This window comes from Topomyia yanbarensis, chromosome 2, assembly GCF_030247195.1.
Source record: "Topomyia yanbarensis strain Yona2022 chromosome 2, ASM3024719v1, whole genome shotgun sequence".
In the NCBI taxonomy this organism is placed as follows: domain Eukaryota; kingdom Metazoa; phylum Arthropoda; class Insecta; order Diptera; family Culicidae; genus Topomyia; species Topomyia yanbarensis.
The window spans coordinates 110474769-110500243 of NC_080671.1; the positions used below are offsets into that span (position 1 = coordinate 110474769).

Sequence of the window (25475 nt, forward strand, 5' to 3'; positions counted from 1 at the left end):
GTGTTTCTTCTCTTGTAAATTTTATGCATTGGACATATTTGGTCTATCCAATCTATGCTTACACGCAGAATTTTGTTTATGCATCGATAGCATACTTTTCTATCTGCCTCTCGTTTCTTCTGCTGTAAATTTTATGCATTGGACATATTCGGTCTATCCACTCATTGAATGCTTATTAGAAGTTTATGCATGAAAATGCATAAAAATCACAGCAGAAGAAAAGAGACGGGAAGAGAAAGTATGCTAACTATGCATATTTTAATTTCTCAGTGTACAAGAAGAATGCATGAAAATTCATAAAAATCACAGCAGAAGAAAAGAGACGGGAATAGAAAGTATGTTAAAGTACGATTCAGACGATACATCAGCTTCCGTCAACGTCAACGGAACGTCGCCGTTCCGTCAGGATAAGTTACGTGCAGTTAAATGGAGGCATTCACACACAACATCAACGGCACGGAACGTTTTGACGTACGGCATGTGTGAACGGGCACAACAGAAAAGTATTAAACTTATCCTGACGGAACGGTGACGTTCCGTTGACGGAAGCTGATGTATCGTCTGAATCGTACTTAAAGTACGATTCAGACGATACATCAGCTTCCGTCAACGTCAACGGAACGTCACCGTTCCGTCAGGATAAGTTTAATACTTTTCTGTTGTGCCCGTTCACACATGCCGTACGTCAAAACGTTCCGTGCCGTTGATTTTGTGTGTGAATGCCTCCATTTAACTGCATGTAACTTATCCTGACGGAACGGCGACGTTCCGTTGACGTTGACGGAAGCTAATGTATCGTCTGAATCGTACTTAACTATGCATATTTTTGTTTCTCAGTGCAAGCCATACACACTTAATTTTGTTCTACCGAATTTCAGCATTTTTCGCAATTTTTACACCGTCGAGCACTCTGCTAACAAAGCTTTTACCGAGATCTCAGTAGAAGTGACGTTTGTTGCTGAAACTCGGAAAATATATAGCTGAAAATCATCGAATTAAAGCCACTTTGCTGAGCTACCAGTTGAAATTTTTACTGACTGTTCAACGTTGTGGAAATTACCGAACTGAATTGAGTGTGTATACGCCTGTTGATGCCCATTTTATCCAATCACAATCTGGTTCGTGATTGGCTCGACAGCCTGAAACTGAACTGGCGGATCCTGTCTTAGGGTATAACCGATGTCAGACATTATCCTAACGTGTCGAACTATCGTTACAATTCACATCCCTAATATTTTTCGCTAGGGGTATAACCACGGTTATCATTGCCGTATACCATTGAAATACCGTCACAACTTTTGCCCTGCTGAAGATTGATGGTGGAATTTGTCGGTAGAATCGGCTTCGGGTTGAAGTAGCGCAGATAGACGAAGCTGCGTAGTTTGTAAGCGAAGAACATCAGAACCTGAACGATGACTGCCAGTACGATTGTCCCCACAACGGTTACCATGGCCGGTCCAGGCGTGCGCCAGTCAAGCACGTTGTAGATGTACGGGCGACCTTTCCTGAAACGAAATGATAACTTGTAATCTGAGTCTGTATTATTACTAAGATAGTCTCATATAAAATCAACAAATTGAACTGGTTGGCAAAGCTGTATCAATGTACAACATGCGGCCCTATGACCTTTGATACAGAACTCCTATCTTTTACTTCTCGTATTGCAAACCGAGCTACACGCCATCTTATGCCGTAACATTTTGCATGTAATCAGGGCTGAGTCGGCATCTAGACTCAGCCGCTGTCAGTTCATACATTTTGACAGCGGTTAGGGCTGGAGCCTGGGTCGGTATCGCTTCGAATGGAAGCGACAGTAGTGGAGATCGGATGGAATCTATTCAATATTAATTCTTCAAAAGGGCTAATGAGATTTTTGTAAACAAACTTCTTTCGCTCATTACTCCGCAGCCGAGTTGAATTTCATGACAAATACACATGAATCAGCATCTTTACCCTTGGTAGAATCAATTTCAAATGTTTTCTGTGTTGAAATTGTAACAAAATAAGAGAAATTAGCAAAACAAAAGTTTGTTTACAAATCTTATTAGCCCTATTCAAAAGTTGATATGGTATTATCCTATGATGACAGAAATGAGAAATTGTAAAATTACTGGTGAATCCGCCATGAAAAGTAAATCTTTTACTACAGTTACGGCGCAAACGTAGTTTTACCCCATCGGACTAACATTCCTTCTCTTCCCTGCTGCGATCTACGTTCGGACTGGGTCGGCGTCAATAAACAACTTAGGTTTACCAGAAGTTGTACATTGAAGGATGATTTGATACTCCCAGGCAATATCTGCTAGACCAGATCAAGAACGGAGTTGCAACCATGGGTGGTCGCACAAGCCCAAGCTATAAAACCCATAAGTTGAACTGTTTGCACGATAGTTGGTAACCGACTTAAGCAATATTACGAGGGCTGCTTCATAGGTAGCCTATACCGCCTACTAAGCAATAAAAAAGTACAAAGCTATGTACCCTCGTATTATGTAGTCTTTTTTGCTTATTTCACTGTTGTTTCAAAAGTTTTTGTAATGTTTTCACATTTTGACAGTCTGAATGATAGTGAGGCAATTAATCTTTCTATGCAATACAAATTTATGAAAGCATTTTTCTTACGATCAGTGATTTGTGTCCTTCCTAGGAAAACGTAAGAATTTGGGTAAAAAAGTATGAATATGGTAGACAGAGCCCTGGAGACTTCCCTCGTTCTGGAGGTCAAAAAACAGCTGTAATACCAGACCCAGACCAGAATATCGACCTGTTCCATAATTTGGTCATATCCGATTTTCGTGTTACCAGGAATCAGGGATTAGAATATATTGACTCGATTTGCACGTTATTCATGTTATTCGGAGATTTGTGCCTTGCCATATCGTCTCATAATTTTTTTGATGGGAAGAGAAAAAATGGGGAAACAGAAAATGACAACACAATACAGTGAACAACCTGGATTCGTTCCTAACAAAGGAATAATAAACCCTACGGATAATGCCTTCAGCTCTTTACACACTTGGTTGGGAACAATAGCATATCCTTCAGTTTCAGCTCTCTGTACATAGGTTCAATTATGTATGGAGAACCAAAAATCCGGATACGTAATTGCATCACTACAGGGCAGTTGCATATCAAATGATATGATGTTCCGTAATCAGATTCACAAAGATCACATGAATAATACTCAGCGCGCTGAATAGTAGCCATGTGATAATTGAATACTGCAGTTGTGCTTGGAAAAAATGTAAGAGCATGTTCAGGAGTGTTTCATTTCTAGATTCATAATTTTGACAGTTCTATTATATAAAACTGAAAATTTTAAAACTATAACTTGCTGTCCCCAGCAGCAGTTGTAGCGGATGTTCTATTCAGTTTAAAATTCATGTCTCGCCATTCCTTCAGCGTTACTGCATTCAAATTTATTTTTCCCCAGTCTATCGGGTCTAAGTGTATGTGCTGAAAACTTTGCATGTATTTAAAACACAGTTCTAAACGTGTTTTAAAATCAGCAACAAATAGAACGGAGTCGTATAACAGTTTTAAATTTTTAAACAAAACTTCGAAATAATAAAACAAAACGCTCTGCTGGGGATGTGAATGTTTCAGTTCCAGTTCTACTTTGAAACTCCTATACAAAATAAAACGCTCCTGAACATGCCCTAACAAATTCTTTGACATTTTCGGACTCACATCCGGCAGAAAAGTCTTTGTTTGAACGCAAGTTTGCAAGCTACGCCAATGGTTGGCATGTTCGGATGCAGCCCAAGAGCGAATCTTGTGCTTTATCCAACTTATCGACAGTGGTGAGAACTGGTTCTGGACCAACGAAGTCAGTCGCAGCGCCAGCTGTAGCCAATTCGTCTGCCCAATCAATTCCAGTAATACTGGCATGATCAGGTACCCATAGAAAATAGATAGTATTTGAAATGCTAAGTTGTTCGACTTGAGTTCGACAAGCGATTACTAATTTCGATCTCGAATCTGTCGAACTAAATGCTTTCAGTGCAGGCTGACTGTCAGAGCTAAAATAGATTCTTTTACCGCAAATTCTCTGCTGAAGTTCCGATTGTGCGCCCCACAGAATCGCGAAGATTTCTGCTTGGAATACGGTACAGTTTCTACCAAGCGAATGAGATTGGTATAATCTCATTTCACGACAGTAGACACCAGCACCAGCTCGGGCCTACAACAAAGAACCATCAGTTTAACAAACTACATAATCTTCAAGTCGCTCCATCTAGCCATCTCCATCCATCTAGCCATTCCTTACGATGAAGAATTCTCACATTGAAAGTTTTAAAAAGAAAACTACTGCGAGCAAGTGTTATCTCATCCCAAGTAACCATTTGGGGCCACAGTCTTGTGTGAATAGTTGCACGATCTATTGGGTTACTGTTCCAAAGCCCAGTAATCTTAAGTGCTTCTTGTTTCAGAAACACATATAGTGGTTTTATGTTCAAGAGTGCCTCTAAAGCAGCAGTAGGTGTTGTCGAGAACGCACCAATCATCGCCATCAAGACCATCCTGTGAAGATGGTTGACATAAGGCTTGGTACATCAAATCAAAAAGTGTGTTTATTCAAATACCGGTGATCATTATATGATAATCATCGGCGAAACCAAATATCGGAAACACACACGCTCATTAAGTTTCCTCAACAAGCCATCGGCGACAAGGTTCCATAGAAGTTGTGACAACACACCACCTTGAGGACATCCTCAGACACTCAGTTTCTTTATCTCTACTTGTCTTAGAGATGAGCATAGATGTCGGTTGCTAAGCATTGCGTGTATCCAGTTCGTGATATATGAAGGTACTCCATGACCTCGTGCTGCTTCCAAGATGGATTCGAAAGACACGTTGTCAAAAGCACCTTCAATATCAAGAAAAACTCCTAAACATGATTGCTTTTGTGAAAAAACTAGACAACATTGGGTAACAAGGTGGTAGTAGACTTCCCCTGCTGATATGCATGTTGCATTGCATGCAGCGGGTGCTCGCCTAAACAAACATCCCGAATGTAGTGGTCGATTAAACGTTCCACTGATTTGAGAAGGAAGGAGATCAGACTGATCGGTCTAAAGCTCTTTGCCTCCTCATAAGTGACGCGGCCACCTTTGGGAATGAATTTTACAGTTATTTCCTGCCACGCTAACGGAATGTACCCTGGTGCAAGACTATAAGTAAGAAACCTTTTCAAAATATGCTTGAAGTGTTCATATCCTTTTTTTAGTTGAACTGGAATAACTTCATCTTTTCCCGGAGACTTATACCACAGAGAACAGACATCCATGATCGAACAAAAATATTTAAAAAACGTGTGAAAACATTTGAATTAATATACTAAAAACACTAGCGCCGCCACACCAACCTATCCCAACTATCCGTCAAATCGATTCCGGAACCGGTTCGAAATCCTGGATGGATTCTGCATGGAATCTAGCTCAAAGAAAACAATCGATTCCGATTCTATCGGTTGATGCATTTGAGCTGGAATTCATGCTGGAAGTCCGAATCGGTTCCGGACTAGTTTGACTGGGTAGAGGAATAACCGCTGTCAATTCTGTCGCGCTCAGCCACAAAAAAACATGACGACAGTAGCGCACCTGGTTTAGATATCCAAACTACCTTCGAAACCGTTAGAGATTTTACACAAGTTGAATGCTGAAGATGGACGTCTGTTCTCTGTGCTTATACGGAGCAAAACTTTCGATTTCTATTTGATCGATTCGGTTGTCACAATTCTACGAGCAAATTCCCAAGAATCAGAACTACCTGAAAAGAACTCAGGGACAGTCGTCAATGATGGCTACGTACTACCTGGAAAGAGTGTGTTTAAATACAGTTGAGTACTACATCTTGGTCAGACGAGTATTCACCATTAGTAGTTCTAATCGAACTGACATGAAAGTCTTTCGATTTCGAAAGTAACTTATTTAATCTACTAGGCTCGTTGAGACTTGAGACATTTCTGCAGAGGCTTTTCCAACCACGTCGCTCAGAGGATCGAAGGGCTTTTCTGTATGCTTTGCCAGCCAATTTAAAGGCCTCCGAACCGTTCCAGCGTCTACGATTTCAAGCTCTTCTACATATTTTTTTGAGTCGACCAAGTTCGGCATCCCACCAAGGAGTTTCTATAGAGGCACGCATAACTCGAAGCGGGCAAGCCTCTTGGTATACTACTACTATGAGTGAGTTTGTTTTATCCACGACCTCAACCAAGTCACCTGAAGATTCAATCGTCGGAAGATACCCCTGAAACCTAGTCGTCAAGCTCTCATCGTAGATCGTTCCAGTTCGTAGATTTGGGACTACGATATGTGATGTTGTCTAGCGAGATGTTTAAATGATCAAAGACAATGCACTTATGATCAGATAACGAGCTCGTTCGGTAAGAGCCAGTTTGCCAACTCGTGCGTAATACTGTCAGAGCAGAGAGTTACATCTAACACCCCTTCTCTGACAGCTCGTGGAAATGTTGGGCGATTTCCTCCATTAAGTATGTGCAGATTTGTACTGCTTAAGTATTTCATCGATTCGGTGCCTCTCAAATTGATATCTGAGCTGCCCAAATTATTTGCATCACTGCCGCTTATGAGGGAAAACCTATTTCTGCACCAGTATTATATAACCCTTTTGAAATCATCAGAAGTTGATGGTTCATTAAGCGGCAAATATGCCGAATTTCTTGTTTATTTATCTTGTTTATGTTATCAACAGTTCTTGTTATTAACTGTGACAGCATAAATTTCGCAAGTTGTGAGATCGGATATAAGACATGCGTCAATAGCACTATTCGCAAGTATACATGCACGAGGCATTTCACGTGGATTTGTCGTGCCATTTTTGATGAAAGCGTCGAAGACGGGGTTAAGTAAATCCGATTCCAATTGGAACTTGAGATGCCGCATTGACTCCCAACTAGTACACTTATAGATTCAAATGTCATGTGAATTTATGGAGTGTGTGTTCGTTTATGACAGTCCAATTTAGATTGTAATTAACAATATAATGTCGACTTTCCTTCCAGCATGTTTTTTAATGAAACAATCTTATCCCATTCCGAATGAATGAGTTATACGGCATTTCCGTGGCAAGGAAATGAACCATAATTATTTGTATTATAATTATGATATGGACAGTCGACAACCCAGCAAACAAGGTACCTGGTCTACATATGATACTTTAATTTAAAATTCCCCAATATCCGCCCAACATGGTCTAATGGCCAACAGCTTTCAGTACCTATGTCAGATTACAACCTTATGCATTAATGAGATGTACGGGTTTGGATTGTTGATCGAATGGGCAGATAGACGTTGGGCTTAAACATAGCTACCGAAGAATCTAGTTTTCATTGAAAACAGCTAAATGAGGCTATAAAAAGTTGCCCTATGACGAGTTTAAAGGCAGGCTCCGGTTGAGATGTAGCAATTTAAATGCAAGGCAGCATGCAGGCATGGGATTCTTTTGTTTTGCCTACTATCGCATATGTTCGTGCCTAAGTCAAATTGGTTATCACAGCGTACAGCGGTTTATCTCAAGCGTTTGTAAAAATAAAAGATCTATGTAGATCGGTACTTGCACACAGGTAGACTAATTGTAAGGGTCGACTACGCTATTAGTAATGGATTTGCCTGTATGGTAGCGCTAACCAAACTTTTCTCAATTTTATCCACTTAGTTTTGATTTATTTCTTCTGTTCTTTGTGATAATGTTTTCAATTATACCGACTCTTATTATTTTCTAGATAAATCAAGTGTAACAGCGATGCGTACTACGTAAATTAAATAAAACCTAAGACGTTACTAACCGGGAACCCATGATTGAATAGGAAAGCCAGCCATCCTAATGGAAACTGGTGAGTTTCCCTTTGTGTTGTCAGTTGCTTAGAAAATACACATAACCAGTCAACCACAGCTGATTCCGACCCCTACTGTAACGATGTAACATATCATTGTTGCCTTAATACACTATCATGAAGGTACCCAAAGAGAAAGGGTTTTATTTCTCCCCCCGATCAGGATAGCCCATTTAAGGTAGTTAATACCCAACGAACTTTTGTTCGTGAATAAACATTTACACCTTTCGCCATTTTCATTACTGGCAAATGTCCTATCCATTAGCGACAGCGCATTGCATTGCAATGCAATGGTAAGCTCCATTAGGTTCAGTGCTACTAGGGTAACTATTCCTTAATACATCTTACTCTATTCGAATATTTTAATTTGAGCAGCGTCTGATATCTCTGATTAAACCTTTTGGCACAAATATTAGAATGAAAGAAATTACTATTATGTACTTAAGAGGAAAACAAAAATATCGACACTCTAACTAATAGGATTGAAAAAAGTACAATCACCCTAATATCTTCAATATAGGATCTCTAAGAAATTCCCCGTTTCACCTTGGCACCCCTCTATTATGTAATTTTATAACGATCGTTCTCTGAGAAAGCGAGCGACGAATTGCACATAGTCCACACACGTGGCCAGTACAGCGTGTATGTTGTCTAATAAAAATGTATCAACAAATTTGCTACCAGGTATCGCAGTTATTATAGTTTTACAATGGAAAACAGCAAATGCTGCAGAAATTAACCGTTTAACAAGAACATCGGCGGCTTGGTGCTGGCTGGCTAGGCAATTTGTAACGTAGTAAAACGCGTCTTTCTACATACAAGCGCCAGCTGTTGGGCTCTGCAGTAGTTCTCAACCTGTTCCGTGCCACGGACCCCTTAGAAATCACCCTGGGTTGTTGCTAAACATCTATTTTGTATAAGCTATCAATATATTATTTTCGGTCTGTTAGGAAACAAGATTCACAAACACATTTTTCTTCGCGGACCCCCAACAACGACTTCGTGGCCCCCTACAAGTTCGCGGCATCCACCATGTTGCGAATCTGCTCTATGCGATTGTTGGGCGCGTTAGGAATTTTTTTTTCTTGGGCTGATCACCTGCTCACATTAAGCTAATAACCGACCAACTGCTAGATCGATGTAAGGATACTTACTTGTCGGTTCCATCGAACAGAAAGTAGATCACCGAGAATAGACAGTAGAAGAGGCCAAATCCGATCGGCTGCACTACGTGCCATATTCGCACTGGGTAGGCCACGATGATCAGATCGATGAACATGAATACACAGTTGGTGGCGTGAACAAGGATATTGTTGGCGTCCACGGGCATCTCCTCTGTAGGTAGGGAAAGAAAACATGATGGTGTTATGGTGATTGAGTTTTATTTGGTAAATTGCGGCAGGTCTCTACATGGTATCAACCTCCTACAAAGTAACAGTTTTTTGTTCTTGCTTGTAGTACTACGATATGAATGTAAATAATATCGAGCGGCCCCTCGAATAACTGGTCCGCTCAGCATGGGTAAAAGCTTCTGTAATTTCTCCCGAAATGTGAATGAGAGTGAGTGGTTGGTTGGAGTTCCTTCGAATGAACTGTCAGATGAGTGGTTGAGCACCCACCGTATCCAGCCGTGGTTGGAGCCGAGTTACTTTTGGCGGGTGGTCGCGACGCAGGCGTCGCCCCGCTTTTGAGATAACCCTTTCTGCGACCTTTAACCGCAGAATAAGCTATAGTGGAGGGGAAACTATTTGTCTCTGGGTTTTGAAAGCCATTCGGCAGCACCCGGGATTTGGTGGTAGAGGATCGAGGTCTGGGGATATTCAAAAGAAATTGAAGCCGTATACAAAAAAAGGCTTCGGGGAAACTTGCGTAATTTCGTGAACGATTGCGTAGTTCCGGTCACGAAGATATGACTCATGCTTTAAACTGAGGACTCCAAAGATCTGATTTTTCACTTTGTTCTGGATCGTGGAAGAGGCAGGAGTGGTTTAGTTTTTTTTCTCGCGCCTCGGTGTGGTTTTATAGGTAAAAGATAAAAATCGTGAGATTCTCTATATCAGTTTTGCCAGTAATTAGTTTTCCCTTCCCAGTTCTAACTCGTACAAGTTAAGTGGCTTCCCGCATATCGAAGCAGTGGTTTAGAGTCGGTATTCCCGAATTAAGGTAAGGTGCAAATGGTGGCCAGTGCAGTGCGTGCCCTAATTCCAACTTGTCGTTGGATGCGTGTTTTTCGTGCAGGTTTTAGGGAGCAGCATCGTTGCCAGCATACGTCCAGCTGCTGGGCACCGACTATCGATCAACCCACGTGGGAAACATGTAATGCAGTGACCTCCATCAGATCAGACTCTGCCAGCAAACGACCGGGCAAATCGTTTGTGGCAACCGGATCAGCATCTCCAGCGGACTGGATTTTCGAGCGACCCACTTAAAACCATGGTAGTGTGAGTACTCATTTCCTTTTTTTTGACATGCGCATGATCAATTTTGTTTAAACCCGCAAATGCCGGTTCAGTGAGCTAAGTGACAGCGTTTTCGTGACAAGCTCAAAAAGCCCGGGTTCGAAACCCGAGTATCAATTTTTTTGTTCGGCGGTTTTATTTTTCCCACCCCGTGAAAATCCTAGGTCAGCGATGAAATCGCTGTATTACACGTAAACACGCGGACTGTATATGCACGCACCGTAAGTTGAGCCACTCATTTTCGGATGAACACCACGTTAGGTAGTTAGATTTTTGATATGCTTTGGGAAGGGAGAGAGACAGGATAGGCAGTGACCATGTTGGTTAGCGCGCTGCGAGGAAATTAAATAGCAAGTTGGAAGGCCCTGGGTTTCGAGACTCGAAATGTGAAATAAATATTTTTTTGTAAGCGAATTATGAGTTGAAGTGAATTAAACAGTTTTTTTGCAGTAAACTATTTTTTGGTATTTTCTGGTATAGGTAGTTTCACGATTTTCGGTCGTTTCCGTTTTTAGCGAGCAGAGTTGACTCCTTTTTCATTCGACTCCCCCTTTCCTAAATCGGCCACGATTGGGGACCTTGTGTTTGAGTAGATCTTTGCCCGTGATGATAAAAGGCGTTAGAGCTAATCAATTATACCGGTCTGAGGCCTTCTTTGTATACTGTTGTTGATTTCTAGCAAATGTTTTCAGACTGGTAATCAAGGTACCTGAGTCCAGTTGGACCATTCTGGAGCCAGAACTCAGAAACAAGTGGTACCCGCCCGTAGGAGGGGTCTCAATAGCTGGGCAAACTGAACAAGGCGAATGGTCTCCTTCGGGAGTGGCGCTGAAGCCATCCGCTAAATATTGATTTAGGCTCCGGCTCCAACTGTCTCGGGTTACAATTGGCGCCCAACAAGATTTGGCACGTTTTTTTGTTGGAAAGTACAACTTTCTTCGGCATTTTTCCCTTAGATTAGTTTAGATTTTCTCAATGGTTAATTTGGTTTAAGTTGTAAATACATAAATATTTTGTAGAATAAGTTTATTGCTCTTCTTTACCATATTTTTACATTTATTTTACCAATTCATTACTATATACTCACTACGTTTCATTATACCTAATACAAGTTATATAAATCAATACTACTTCATATCCACGTACAAAATGGATAGATTTCCTTATTCTGAACATTTGAACTCTGAAGAAGTTGATTATGAACTTATGATCAGAGGTCAGCTGGAGGCAACTAACCTTGAACTTGATCTTGCTGGTAAACAGAGACTTCTAAGGACGTTGTTCAAGTCCGATGTCAAAAATAGTCAAAACTATCGTTCGCCGTTAAATATTTCAGTTCTTCTCATCTAAGCAGATAGGTGGAAATAAGTCAAGCTATGTAGCTCTTCGGAGTAACCACAGATTACGATGAGAAGAAACACCTACGGGGAAATTTTTTTACTGGCAGCTATTAGCAGCTTTGTTTATTTCTCCGAAAGATAACTGCGCTGAGAAATCATTAGAAGTTTGTGCTGACTCGTTAAACCAGTATTGCGGTTCACGACGCCTTAGAATGAGCAGGGGCAATGACCTGTACAAAGTAATATGCTATATGCTATGAATCATAAAGCGAGCCCTTACGATGATTTCGACAAACGGCCGTGATCAAGCGAAGAAAAGAGGAGCTAGCCTCTGATGCAATTCTCAGTGTGCTTTAAGAGAATACAAATGAAGAAACGGTAGCCGCCAACATAGCCTTTGTGTAGTGGACGCAACTCCACCAAAACAGCTATGTAAATGGTATGGAAGTAACTACAAAGTGGATTCTTCCACGTTTGGCTAAGCACGACAAGAATCGTGTTGTAAATATTATTGTACATAGTAGTGTTAGTTAGATTAGTATGCAATTCCTACGATTAGTCCTATCTCTTATTCTCTAGTGTTAGTTCTTAAAGTAATATTAATCGACAATTTAAGAAACTTACGGTTTTCATATTTTTCCTTATTCATCATTAAATTTTTCGAATCATTCTATAATTTTGCTCCTAAATTGTATATTATTTCCTTCATTTTTATTTTCTTCCATATTATCTCCTTGGATTCCTAAAATATTATAAATTGAATTAGTTATTTTCTTCACTTTCAATATATTTTGATAATTTAAACGATTTCTTACCTTTTTTGCCTGTGTAGTCCGTTTCAAACCCAAAGTTCGTAGATTCCTTTACGCCCTTCATCCATTCCATCCATCCGTGCTTCATCCATTCCATCCATCGTCCTCCCTTACCCTTCGTCCTTCCTTCTCCAGCAAGCTCTTGAGGTAGGTTGAGGTTCGACATCTGAAAGCAGCTACACCTGCGAAGAGAAATAAGAAAAAACGGTTCTTTTCAAAACTTACATCGATACGACACTATGCGTAAAGTACTCTCCTGATGGTAGCAGGTCCAGTTTCCGACGGATTTTTGGTGTAGCACCACCCTTTCACCGGAAAAACTGCAATAAAGTTTCGCGAACACTTTTCACTACCGAACGCGACGAGTTAGAGTTACGGTTTGTTGACATTTGGTAGAACAGGTTCATTGTAGAGATGGTCGGGTTCGGGTTTTTAGACCCGAAACCCGGACCCGACCCGAACCCGACGGGTTTCGGGTCGGGTTCGGGTTCTATAAATTTAAGCTTCTCGGGTTCGGGTCGAGTTCCGGGTTTTGAAATTTGAAATTATCGGGCTCGGGTCGGGTCCGGGTTTTTAAAATTTTGAACTTTCGGGCTCGGCTCGGGTTCGGGTTTTTCAAATTAGAAATTGTCGAGGTCGGGTCGGGTTCGGGTTTTGAACAAAACAACCCAACCATTTCTTGACGCTGTCTATACACAAAACCCAGCCTTTTTTATACTTTGTGATACGAATGGAAGACACATTTAACCGTACCAAATGGTAGCACCTTTAAATCGCTAGAATTCGTCGTATTTTCTGGTGCTCAAATATAGTATTTTTTCATTCTTGTATAAAATTCTGTCTCTTCAGATTCGCAACCTGACTGAATTATTTTATATTTTAAAAGAACATTCATGAGAGAGCATTCAACAATACGTGTCTCACATCTAAAATCTCTTTGCGATTTATTTTTAATGATAATTAGTAATAAATCAAGTTAACAGGAATTTATCAGAAAATATTGGTTCAACTTTCTGTTTTAAAATATTAATTTCGACAGGTTGTTTAAAACCGATACGTAGGCCGCGGTCAGAGTAAACGCGTAAAACTCAGCTAAAGCGTACAGCAAATAGTGTCCAAAGCAAAGCGAGTAGAAATCTACGGAAAGTCGAAATAATAAAAACCAATCTATTAATTCGAAATCTCTTAATGGTTCACTTAATGGTAGTACTTTTTGCTACATATTGAATAATAATTGTTCATCAACCCTACAACGGTTTCGTGACTTTTTCTCTAAGTAGATGGTTTTTTGGGATACATTCGTAGCCAAGAACGAAAATCGCTCTAATATGTCTAATTTTTATTAAATTTATAATTAAATTGGATAGTTTTATTCTAAAACATACAATTTTTCAAAAGTTTTTCGCTTACTTTGTATCATGTTTTGCTTTTAAAAAAATATAATAATGTCTTCGGAATTATGCAAACATGACAAAACATTAACGTAAATGGTTTTGTGGGGTACATTTGTACCTCAAACAAGCTTTAAGCGGGCACTGTTAAGTTAGTCAAATGCAACAAATAGGTTGTACCTGTTTTAATAGAAGTTTAATAATAATCAAATTGATTTATGATAAAGAATGCTTGCAGTTAAAATAAACTGTAACCATTGACTAAAAAGAACGTTGTAGCCCGGGGACGATTTCACAATTCCCATATATTGAAATCACAAATTTGGTGGTACTGCTCTGGTAAATTGCCATAGCTAACGTGATAAATTATACAAAACTGCCTTGCAGGAATGGTTTTACATTTTCTAGAAAAGAAATGTATAGAATTCGCTTTTGATACAAAATTAGAAATTTTGGTTAAGTACGACGGGCAAGGTTGTTTGAAACTGTCACCATTAAGTTTTTTGTTTCCCCATGAGTTAGCGACCGATTTATTCTACATTTCAGTTAATATATCGACAATTTGTAAGTTTCTCATGACATTACATAATTCGACGTTCAATAATAGCAAATAAAAACGCGAATTTTACTCGCCAGTAATTCGTTTCGCCATAGGCAGATATAACTCAACGCGTATGGTGCTACTTCAGATTCGAATGATTCTACTATTCTAGGATGAGCCTAGGGTGCCTAAAATTAAAAAACTTCGAGATCTCTGGATTCTCCATATTAGCAAGTTTCGTTCGGATCGGGTTTCTCAAATTAAAAATTTTCGGGTTCGGGTCGGGTTTTCAAATTTTAAAATTCTCGGGGTCGGGTCGGGTTCGGGTTTTACAAAATTTTCATTCTCGGGTACGGGTCGGGTCCGGGTTTTCTTATTTTAAAATTTTCGGGCTCGGGTCGGATGCGGGTTTTTCAAATTTTATAATTTCGGGCTCGGGTCGGGTTCGGGTTTTTCAATTTTCAAGCTCTCGGGTTCGGGCCGGGTTCGGGTTCGAAAAAAATGAAACCCGACCATCTCTAGTTCATTGGTATTGGCAAGAGAATGAGTGACTCGTGAGAGGGATGAATGAGAGTTTAACATGTGTGATCGAGGGGTGACTGCATGGTATTTTTTCTTGATAATTTATGTTGTGAGTTTTTCGTGGTCAAACAATTTTGACGGTCAGAAATTCTCGCTTCGTTCGATTTGCGTTTTTGGATTATCGTGAACATTTTTTCTGGAGAACTCCAGAGTAGTTCACAATAACCGGAAACAGACCCCCATTTAAAGGATGTGATGTTGAATCCGTTTTGCTTGGATGTTACTCCGAGGTTTGGATATCAGCAAAACATACTAGTATTTTTCACAAAGGTGAAGGTTTTACGAAGAGCGTATTTCACTTCTTAGTTTTTATACTGAGGTAAAGGAATTCGTGTCTTAATTTTTAGTTTAACTGTACTTTGGAATATTCCAATTATAGTCGAATATTATGAGTGAATGTGATTGCCAATTACCATTAGCCAAAGTTTATCGGAAAGATCAAGCAAAGTTTTTCAGTTGTTCAGTATTAGCATGGATATTGTATTTTTTTGGTTAAATTTAGGTGATTGCTGCTGGAGACCGGAGTTGAAAAACGATGATGGTCAGTAACAGATAATGTCTGCAAATAGATGATGAGTCAATTTTTTTGACGATGACCACATATGACCCCAGCAGTCACGATTTTCTCAATTACAAATACAAATATCCTTCGAAAATTTGATTGGTTTTTAACCAATCAAATTTTCGAAAACAAAGTGGGGAATGATGTAGTACTACGATATGAATGTAAATAATATCGAGCGGCCCCTCGAATAACTGGTCCGCTCAGCATGGGTAAAAGCTTCTGTAATTTCTCCCGAAATGTGAATGAGAGTGAGTGGTTGGTTGGAGTTCCTTCGAATGAACTGTCAGATGAGTGGTTGAGCACCCACCGGATCCAGCCGTGGTTGGAGCCGAGTTACTTTTGGCGGGTGGTCGCGACGCAGGCATCGCCCCGCTTTTGAGATAACCTTTTCTGCGACCTTTAACCGCAGAATAAGCTATAGTGGAGGGGAAACTATTTGTCTCTGGGTTTTGAAAGCCATTCGGCAGCACCCGGGATTTGGTGGTAGAGGATCGAGGTCTGGGGATATTCAAAAGAAATTGAAGCCGTATACAAAAAAAGGCTTCGGGGAAACTTGCGTAATTTCGTGAACGATTGCGTAGTTCCGGTCACAAAGATATGACTCATGCTTTAAACTGAGGACTCCAAAGATCTGATTTTTCACTTTGTTCTGGATCGTGGAAGAGGCAGGAGTGGTTTAGTTTTTTTTCTCGCGCCTCGGTGTGGTTTTATAGGTAAAAGATAAAAATCGTGAGATTCTCTATATCAGTTTTGCCAGTAATTAGTTTTCCCTTCCCAGTTCTAACTCGTACAAGTTAAGTGGCTTCCCGCATATCGAAGCAGTGGTTTAGAGTCGGTATTCCCGAATTAAGGTAAGGTGCAAATGGTGGCCAGTGCAGTGCGTGCCCTAATTCCAACTTGTCGTTGGATGCGTGTTTTTCGTGCAGGTTTGAAGCTGCAGCATCCCGTCACACCGATCATCATCCGTCAGCAACCGCTTCTGACCCCGCCATCTAGCTACAAAGTTCCCGGTGAACCATCCGGAAGAGCGACGACCGTCAAATTCGCGCTAGCTAGGGAGCAGCATCGTTGCCAGCATACGTCCAGCTGCTGGGCACCGACTATCGATCAACCCACGTGGGAAACATGTAATGCAGTGACCTCCATCAGATCAGACTCTGCCAGCAAACGACCGGGCAAATCGTTTGTGGCAACCGGATCAGCATCTCCAGCGGACTGGATTTTCGAGCGACCCACTTAAAACCATGGTAGTGTGAGTACTCATTTCCTTTTTTTGACATGCGCATGATCAATTTTGTTTAAACCCGCAAATGCCGGTTCAGTGAGCTAAGTGACAGCGTTTTCGTGACAAGCTCAAAAAGCCCGGGTTCGAAACACGATTATCAATTTTTTTGTTCGGCGGTTTTATTTTTCCCACCCCGTGAAAATCCTAGGTCAGCGATGAAATCGCTGTATTACACGCAAACACGCGGACTGTATATGCACGCACCGTAAGTTGAGCCACTCATTTTCGGATGAACACCACGTTAGGTAGTTAGATTTTTGATATGCTTTGGGAAGGGAGAGAGACAGGATAGGCAGTGACCATGTTGGTTAGCGCGCTGCGAGGAAATTAAATAGCAAATTGGAAGGCCTGGGTTCGAGACCCGAAATGTGAAATAAATATTTTTTTGTAAGCGAATTATGAGTTGAAGTGAATTAAACAGTTTTTTTGCAGTAAACTATTTTTTGGTATTTTCTGGTATAGGTAGTTTCACGATTTTCGGTCGTTTCCGTTTTTAGCGAGCAGAGTTGACTCCTTTTTCATTCGACTCCCCCTTTCCTAAATCGGCCACGATTGGGGACCTTGTGTTTGAGTAGATCTTTGCCCGTGATGATAAAAGGCGTTAGAGCTAATCAATTATACCGGTCTGAGGCCTTCTTTGTATACTGTTGTTGATTTCTAGCGAATGTTTTCAGACTGGTAATCAAGGTACCTGAGTCCAGTTGGACCATTCTGGAGCCAGAACTCAGAAACAAGTGGTACCCGCCCGTAGGAGGGGTCTCAATAGCTGGGCAAACTGAACAAGGCGAATGGTCTCCTTCGGGAGTGGCGCTGAAGCCATCCGCTAAATATTGATTTAGGCTCCGGCTCCAACTGTCTCGGGTTACATGCTTCTAAAATCAATCATGTCGCTTAACTCTTTGCGACGCAGTGGGACGTATAAGTCCCACCTACTTCGCCTAAGTTTTTAATGTATTTTTAGTTAGCGTTGACATATAAATACGAATTCACTCTTTTAATCAACTCTTAGGGATATAAGGAGTACAACTAGCACAAAAAAATTATGTGAATTTGTTGATTACTTAGAGCATGTTCAGGAGTGTTTCAGTTTTAGATTTATAATTTTGACAGTTCTATAAAATAAAACTGGAACTTTTTGTCCCCAGCAGCAGTTTTAGCGGGTGTTCTATTCAGTTTAAAATTCATGTCTCGCCATGGCTTCAGCATTACTGCATTCAAATTTATTTTTCCCCCAGTCTATCGGTTCTAAGTGTCTGTGCTGAAAACTTTGCACATATTTAAAACACAGTTCTAAACGTGTTTTAAAATCAGCAGCTAATAGAGCGGCGTCGTATAACAGTTTTAAATTTTGAAACAAAACTGTTCGAAATAATAAGACAAAACGCTCTGCTGGGGATATGAATGTTTCAGTTCCAGTTCTACTTTGAAACTCCTATACAAAATAAAACGCTCCTGAACATGCCCTTATTAGTTATAAACAATTAAAACTCAAAAATCTCGTTTTATTACCATAAATTCGGTTGTGTTTGAACTAAAAGTCCTAGAGATCTATTTTTTGCAAGTATCTCAAACTTTGAACTAAATAATAGATTTATTGCAGAATTTTTCATAGGTCAGTTTTTTTTCGAAAAAAATATGCAAATATGGAAAAATGGAGTTTTTTATTATGTTGGTCTATAAAAGATTCTGAGAGACAGGGATAACTCCTCAACGAGCATAAAAATAGATTATGTGGTTTTCAAGGTCGCTGATTATGATTCTGATATCAGAATTTGAAAATTCAAAAAGGCGGATACTCAATGGCAGCCATTTTTTATGATTTTTTTTTCGAATTTTGTTACAATTAACATGCATTGCATTGCATTTTAACGACATTCAATTAGCTAGAGCTTACTGGGTAGGGAAAGTTATGAAAATTAGAGCCATAGTACTCAAGTGAGAGCAAGGATGTGAAGTAAACAGATCAGAAAACTAGAAGTGACAGAGTCATTAGAACAGGCTTAATATCGTACGGGCTTAATTTTTGTCTTCTGCTAATGAGGGTCGAGCTCAGGCAGCAGAACTACGAATCACCCGAGTTCACTAGCATGTGTCCTGGTACCAGTTCACTAGCATGTGTCTGTCTATACCAGGACACATGCTAGTGAATTCGAGTGATTCGTATTTATGCTGCCTAAGCTCGACCCTCATTAGCAGAAGACAAAAATTAAGCCCGTAGGATTTTAAGCCTGTTCCAATGACCCCAGTGATGCCACAAGTACAGATTTATCTAGAAAGGTACAGATTTTTTAAGCATTTTTGGTACAGATTCTGTACGGTACAGATTACAGATTTTTGTGAAAAAGTACAGAATGGTGCAGATTTTTTTACATGACAGCAAGGTAAAATAAGTTAACCCTGCGATGCATCCCAGTAAACAGTAGGTAAACGTTGTGTTAGGCAGCAGTGATTGAAAGAATCTGAAGTGGAGCTGGTACTGAAGCTGACATTAGAATGCGATAGGCGAGAAACCAGTTTCCAGCAAATCAAAGGGATGATATCTAAGTGAAAGCCGAGCGAATCTTCTCGGATTTACTCTGACCTGCTCCATTTGAATTCCAAGCAGGTTTCTCGTATTCTATTGATATTACCAGCCCCATCTCAGCTTCTTGCCGCTATTTTGTTGGCCACCATTGGTTACAAACAAAGTGGCAGTGAGAATTTGAGCTGAAGCTGATATTGATATTACTGGCGAGAGTTCAGGCGGATCAGAAGAAGCTGTTATGGGATTTCGGTCGCGGAATAAACGGTAAAACTACGCGACAAATAAGATTTTGTTAACAACTTTATTTGAACGGTCGGAAAAGCACGTTTTAGTTTTGAGATGATGACAAGACGATAGCCGCCAGAATCAGTGCGTTATACCAAGGTACGCACATACAATAAAGGTGCGCTCACAGTAGTAGGGCGCAAGATATCTGCTCATCAGGTGAGGGACAAGCAGTGCTCCCGTTCCTCAATTACCCAGTAAAACTCACACAGAATTCTAGCTGGTTTCTTGCGGAAATCCAGCTCAAATAAAACAACCGAGTTAGAATGTCTGGTTTGATTTTCCCGAATGAAAAATATGTATAAGAAAAATGTTTTTTAAACAACCTTGTTATTGTTTGGGTACAGAATCCGGTACAGATTTTTCTATAGAAGAGTACAGATAGAAAAGATTTTTCAACTCCCGGTACAGATTTAATTATGGCAACACTGAATGACCCTGCCACTTCTAGTTTTCCGATCTGTTTACTTAACATCCTTGCTCTCACTTGAGTACTATGGCTCTAATTTTCATAACTTTCCCTAGCCAGTAATCTCTAGCTAATTGAATGTCGTTAAAATGTAAAGTTATAATTAACATAAAACTCGATTTACGAGAGTTTTTCGGGTCGCCGATTACGATTCTGGTGTTAGAATCAGACTTAGTGACGTAAGACGCTTTGGGTTAATATAAAAAACATAAAATTTAGTCAAGCACAGTCGCCATATTGTATCCGACATTTTGAATTTTTCATTTCCGACGTCAGAATCAGAATCATCGACCCCGAAAACCCCCTTGTAAGGCGTTTTTGGCCAATATAAAAAACATGAAATTTAACCAAGCACAGTCGCCATATTGGATCCGCCATTTTGAATTTTACATCTCCGACGTCAGAATCAGAATTAGCGACTCCGAAAACCGCCTTGTAAAACGTTTAGTCCAATATAAAAAACATGAAATTTAGCCAAACACAGTCACATTTTCGACGTCAGAATCAGGATCATCGACCCCGAAAAACCTGTTTGTAAGGCGTTTTAAGCCGATATAAAAAACATGAAGTTTAGCAAAGCACAGTCGCCATATTGGATCAGCCATTTTGAATTTTTTCATTTTCTACGTCAGAATCAGGATCCTGAGATCCTGAAATCATGAACAGAAATTACGCTACTCGTGATCAAAATAGCAAAAATCGTGACTAGGATCCTGTAATTATGAACACAAATCATGAACTTAAGTCACACTACTCTGCCAGAAAAATCAACACGAAACTCGCGAATAAAATATCACGAAAACGTGAATATAAATTACGAATATTGTGACTAAAACGCTGAAATCATGAACATAAATCGTGCTACTCTGCCAGAAAAATCCGATATCAAACTCATGAATAAAATCTCACAGTAATGAGAAATTACGAAAATCACGACTAAACTCCTGGAATCATGACCGTCGTTTTAGTTGATAGTGGAGCCCGGGGCTAGTTGGCGGTTGGGGTAAGTTGGCGGAATTCCTTTTTTTCTCCGTTTCTATTAGACATAAAGCGCTGCCTCTCGCTATGTACCTCAAGAAATGTGAAACACATTATCCATTGTGTTTCTGTTGCAAAACATTTTGTTTTGTAGAAGTTGTGGGCGATATTGTGTTTTCGAGTGTAGTATGTAAATTTTCTTAATTTTAAAATTTTTGTGTTTTTTGGTTATTTTAAATCTATTCGCCGAATGATTATATTTTTCGATAGTACGTAAAAAGAGCTTTCAGTATCCGTATTACAACTATCCACAAACAAAAATAATTTTTAAAGCCTTTTTATAAAATGTGCGGTTGGAGTAAGTTGGCGGCGCACACGGGGTAAGTTGGCGCTACTGTTTACGGTGCAAACATAGTCATTAAAAATTTTCATTTCTAGAATTCACTCCAAAGTAAGAGAATCTTTTTCTTGTGTATTTCGTCAATGCAGGAGACATTTACTTCGCCCAATCGCTTGAAGAATTCCGAAAATTTTCTTTTGAATATGGAGTACGCGTTGAAGTTAAAATGCCGGGGTATCGAGACTGAAATATAATGGAAAGCGTCGAATAATGTACAGTTTTATTGAAAAGACAATCAACACATCTCATAAAGATCACTGAATTTCCATTTGATTGCTCATTTTCTGGCATTCCATCAACTTATCCCATACATACCGCTAACTTACCTCGAGGCTGGGGTAAATTCACGGCTTTTCCGCGTCATATTTTTGTCTATAGAAATGGAGACAATGTATCAAACATTTTAATAAAATTCAAAGATGTTGCCAGCAGTCTCCCCTTTTAGGCAACGTGATCTATTTTGCAAAATATACCAAAATAAAAGTGGTAAAAAATGAATGCTGAAAGCCCCGGTCTCCCCTAAACTACAAAATAGTGTATCCCCAAAGTACGAACAAGAATCATTAAAAAAAACTAACCATGTCCAGGGCACAACCATAGTAACCCAAACAAAAATTGCAATGAAACATTTTTGCGCGAACTAGATTTTGATAACACACATAGTTTCATGAATCCAAGGATTATTATCCCCGATTTCAGAAACTTGGTCACGATTTTCGTAAATCGCTCAGTTCGCGAAATCGTGATTTTTTGTTGATGAATTTATGAACGGATTTTTTCCGTGTATAGTTCGAGATTTAACAGCCTAATATTAAAAAATACTAGAAGCTTTTCGGAGAAGCGAATTGATCTTTCTATGTATTCCATCGTAATATCTCGATGTAAGAAAACAGAAACATCCTGACGAGCATCCTGATGCTTTGGTGCTCGATGAAAAATAATTATAACCGAACCGAATCAAAACGTTTGGCAACAGAAAAGCCCACTACGTTATTTGTTTATGTTTTTCTTCTTCATATCCTCCTGTTTCATCGTTGTTTTTTTTTCGAAAAAATAAATGATAACTGCACTCGTACATAGAACAAAATATGCCGACCTGCACCGTCTTATCCTTGACCATTCAGCTGGTCGTGGATTTGTTTCTATTGCAGACCTGTCTGCATTAGAAAAACTCTAGTAAGAGAACTGCGGAGAGAAAAAACAGCATTTTGGCAACGTATGTCCCGGCACTGTATGGCAACACGTCCAATGTTATAAGGATAGGCAATGTTCGATTGGATCCCTTTTTTGACAGCTAAACGCGAATCCAATCGATTCAAAATGGAGTCTTCGCAGTTCTCTTTCTAGAGTTTTTCTAGTCTGCATCACCGGTTGCTGTTATAAAGTAGCCGAACTTCTATGAAATGAATTAACCAAAAACAAACAGTTGTTCGTAACCTGCAACCTGAAACCTGCCACATTTGATCCCCTGACATTCACATTTTTCCACATTCAAGTTTAAACACTTTAGGGCCTAATATTGTCGGATTCTCTTGTTTGTCTATGACCAACTGCTGTAGGAACGAGATTCATTCGATAGGTCTAAACTATTTCGAAAACCTGTTGCATTTGATTGAACGATGTTGTAATGTTTGGCAACAACTCACCATTGTGTAGAATGCTCCAGTAGATGACCGTGATGCAAACCGATACGATCAGTGTAATGTTGTGCATCATCCAGTAGATCTTGAAGGCCCGTGGCATATCATCGCAGTTGCATATTTTGTCTGGAAGTAAAGAATGAATAACTTGATCACTTGTACGACCTTTAGCTGAAGTAGCATACTGGTTCGCCACTTGTTCCGTGATGCTGTCTCTTTGAGGTTGCGAATCGGAAACACAACCTCTGAGGAGACGGCGTAGACGACTCTTGCGCCAACGTAAATTGATTTGCTAATCAACCACCCAGAGCTTGTTTAATGGTGGACACTGAAAATCAAGTTAAACCTATGCCGAAGGAAGGGCAAACGCATGCTGGCACAAGAGTGTGGTTTGTTATGTAGTCGACCCATCACCAGGTTGGTCTGAAGATTTTAACTGTTTTTCGAGCTGATTGGAATCTTCACAGTATCAAAAGAGGCAATATATTAGCAACTGAACCACGACCGTCAACTGTTTCAAAGTGCTTGCGAACTTCTCGAGATGAATTGCTACACGACCCGAGAGGAAAGTAAACAGCATGAACTCTATCAATCCTGAAGCAGATAATCATTGATATTCCAAGGCGAGTCCCATTGACTGTGCTGTTACACGAACGGCGGTCACGTTGCGTAACGAAATCGCGACATTACTGGCTGATTGTGGCGTCTACTTTATCCACTTAGATTTGTTTGCAGCAATCTCCAACAATGGGAAAAACAGTCAAGTTCTTGCAGTTATTTTGAAATGCGGTTCAGATCCTTCACTTTAAAGGCATGGTAAATTTCAAACTTTCAACAGCGACTATAAATTCATCAGACAGGAAAAGCGACTCGAAATTGGCGACATTTTAAAACGTGACCCAGTTTCTTTGTCGTTGTGGGCAAATTTCGACGATGAGACGAACCCAAAACGATAAAAACAAAAGCCCCTGACCGGTGCCATATTGAGGATCGTCCGGAGTTGGAAACTAATCCGCCTAAGGCAGGTTGTGCGATGTTTCGTGCTACCACGACGCTGTGATAAATTATGTCCAATTTCCATCGCAAGTTTGGAGAGACTTTGTTCGTTTGGTTTCGTTGGAATATTAGGTTATTGCACTGTTATTAATGATTTTTATTAAACTGAGGGTTGGTTTTGATCACAGAAATTTCCTCTGAACTATCAGTAAATCCGCCGGTTTCATGTAGTGTCAATTCATCGTCTCGCCGCCGAGTTATTGCTTCTGAATATTCAAATTACCAGCAGACTCCTCAGAGACAACGCAACAAAAAAAACTTGTTGGCTGTTTAACTATCTAATTATTCATAACACATCTGTTATCATGCGAAAAGTGTAAAGAAAAACTTCGAATAATAATCCACGAAGTTGTTCCCCAGATTCGTGACACAATCGTCTTAAGTTAGAGAACAAAACTATACATATTTGATTTCAATGAAACTTGCGGTCTATTATACTGTCTAAACTGGCGACGATGACCTAAAACACCTGGGCTCATTGCGTCAACTATGTAAATTTGGGCACGACTATCGAACGAGTGGAATGGAAAACAAAAATTCCATCAAAATTACCACATAGTAAAATTAGTTAGGTGTGCTCACAAGTGAAAGTATGAAAGGTTTTTTTTAGAACAAGAGCAATATTATTCACACAACAAAATATCTGAGATTTATCGGTGGCGTAATTGTGCAATTTAATAACATGTAATTCTCGAAATGACGGATTATTACCGCTTTCCATATAAGTTTATATTAATTTTTGTAGAAATTAGCTCTTTCGTTGTGATGTGACATAAAGGCAACTATAACGCTCGTGTAGTGTAATGAGCGTATTTTTAGCTTATTAGATAAGGTGCCGCACTATTTTTTGAACAACTTTTTAGTGAAGCAATACTATCTACAACGTTTCACAGAATATAGTATTTCCTAAATATCTATATCACAAAGAACAGACATTCATGTTCATACAAATATGTTTGTGATACTTGTGTAAATATTTGGACAAATATCCATTAAGCTTTTAATTCATTACAATTTTGTTAGCAAATTCCCACCCAGTTTGCGAAGCTTAGATCATGTAGGTCGAATTTAACATTGCAATCATCAACTGTAACATAGATTCTTGCAATAAATTCATTTTTTTTCTTCCATTACGCTACCTAGATCCATTGGACTAAACGAAGCGTTGGGTGCAAACGAGTTTGTAGGCGTGGTAACCATTATTTTGGCCTTGTCACTTGCCACTGAAACATAAGATGACTCAACATTGTAGGATGGTGTAACGGAGATAGAAGATCCTTGTATTGG

The 25475-nt window shown here is 39.7% G+C and overlaps 1 protein-coding gene across 1 annotated transcript in view; it reads right to left on the reverse strand.

Annotated features, from left to right (window-relative positions):
- Nucleotides 1–584: 584 nt before the first annotated feature.
- LOC131679190 (protein rolling stone-like) overlaps nucleotides 585–25475 on the reverse strand; it is a 56746-nt gene continuing 31855 nt past the window's right edge. The window contains exons 3-5 of the mRNA XM_058959843.1: nucleotides 23139–23258; nucleotides 9016–9196; nucleotides 585–1505 (exon numbers count right to left, since the gene is read on the reverse strand). Of these exons, the coding sequence (XP_058815826.1) occupies nucleotides 1229–1505; nucleotides 9016–9196; nucleotides 23139–23258 (578 nt within the window). The 3' untranslated portion in view covers nucleotides 585–1228. The remainder of the gene's footprint in view (nucleotides 1506–9015; nucleotides 9197–23138; nucleotides 23259–25475) is intronic.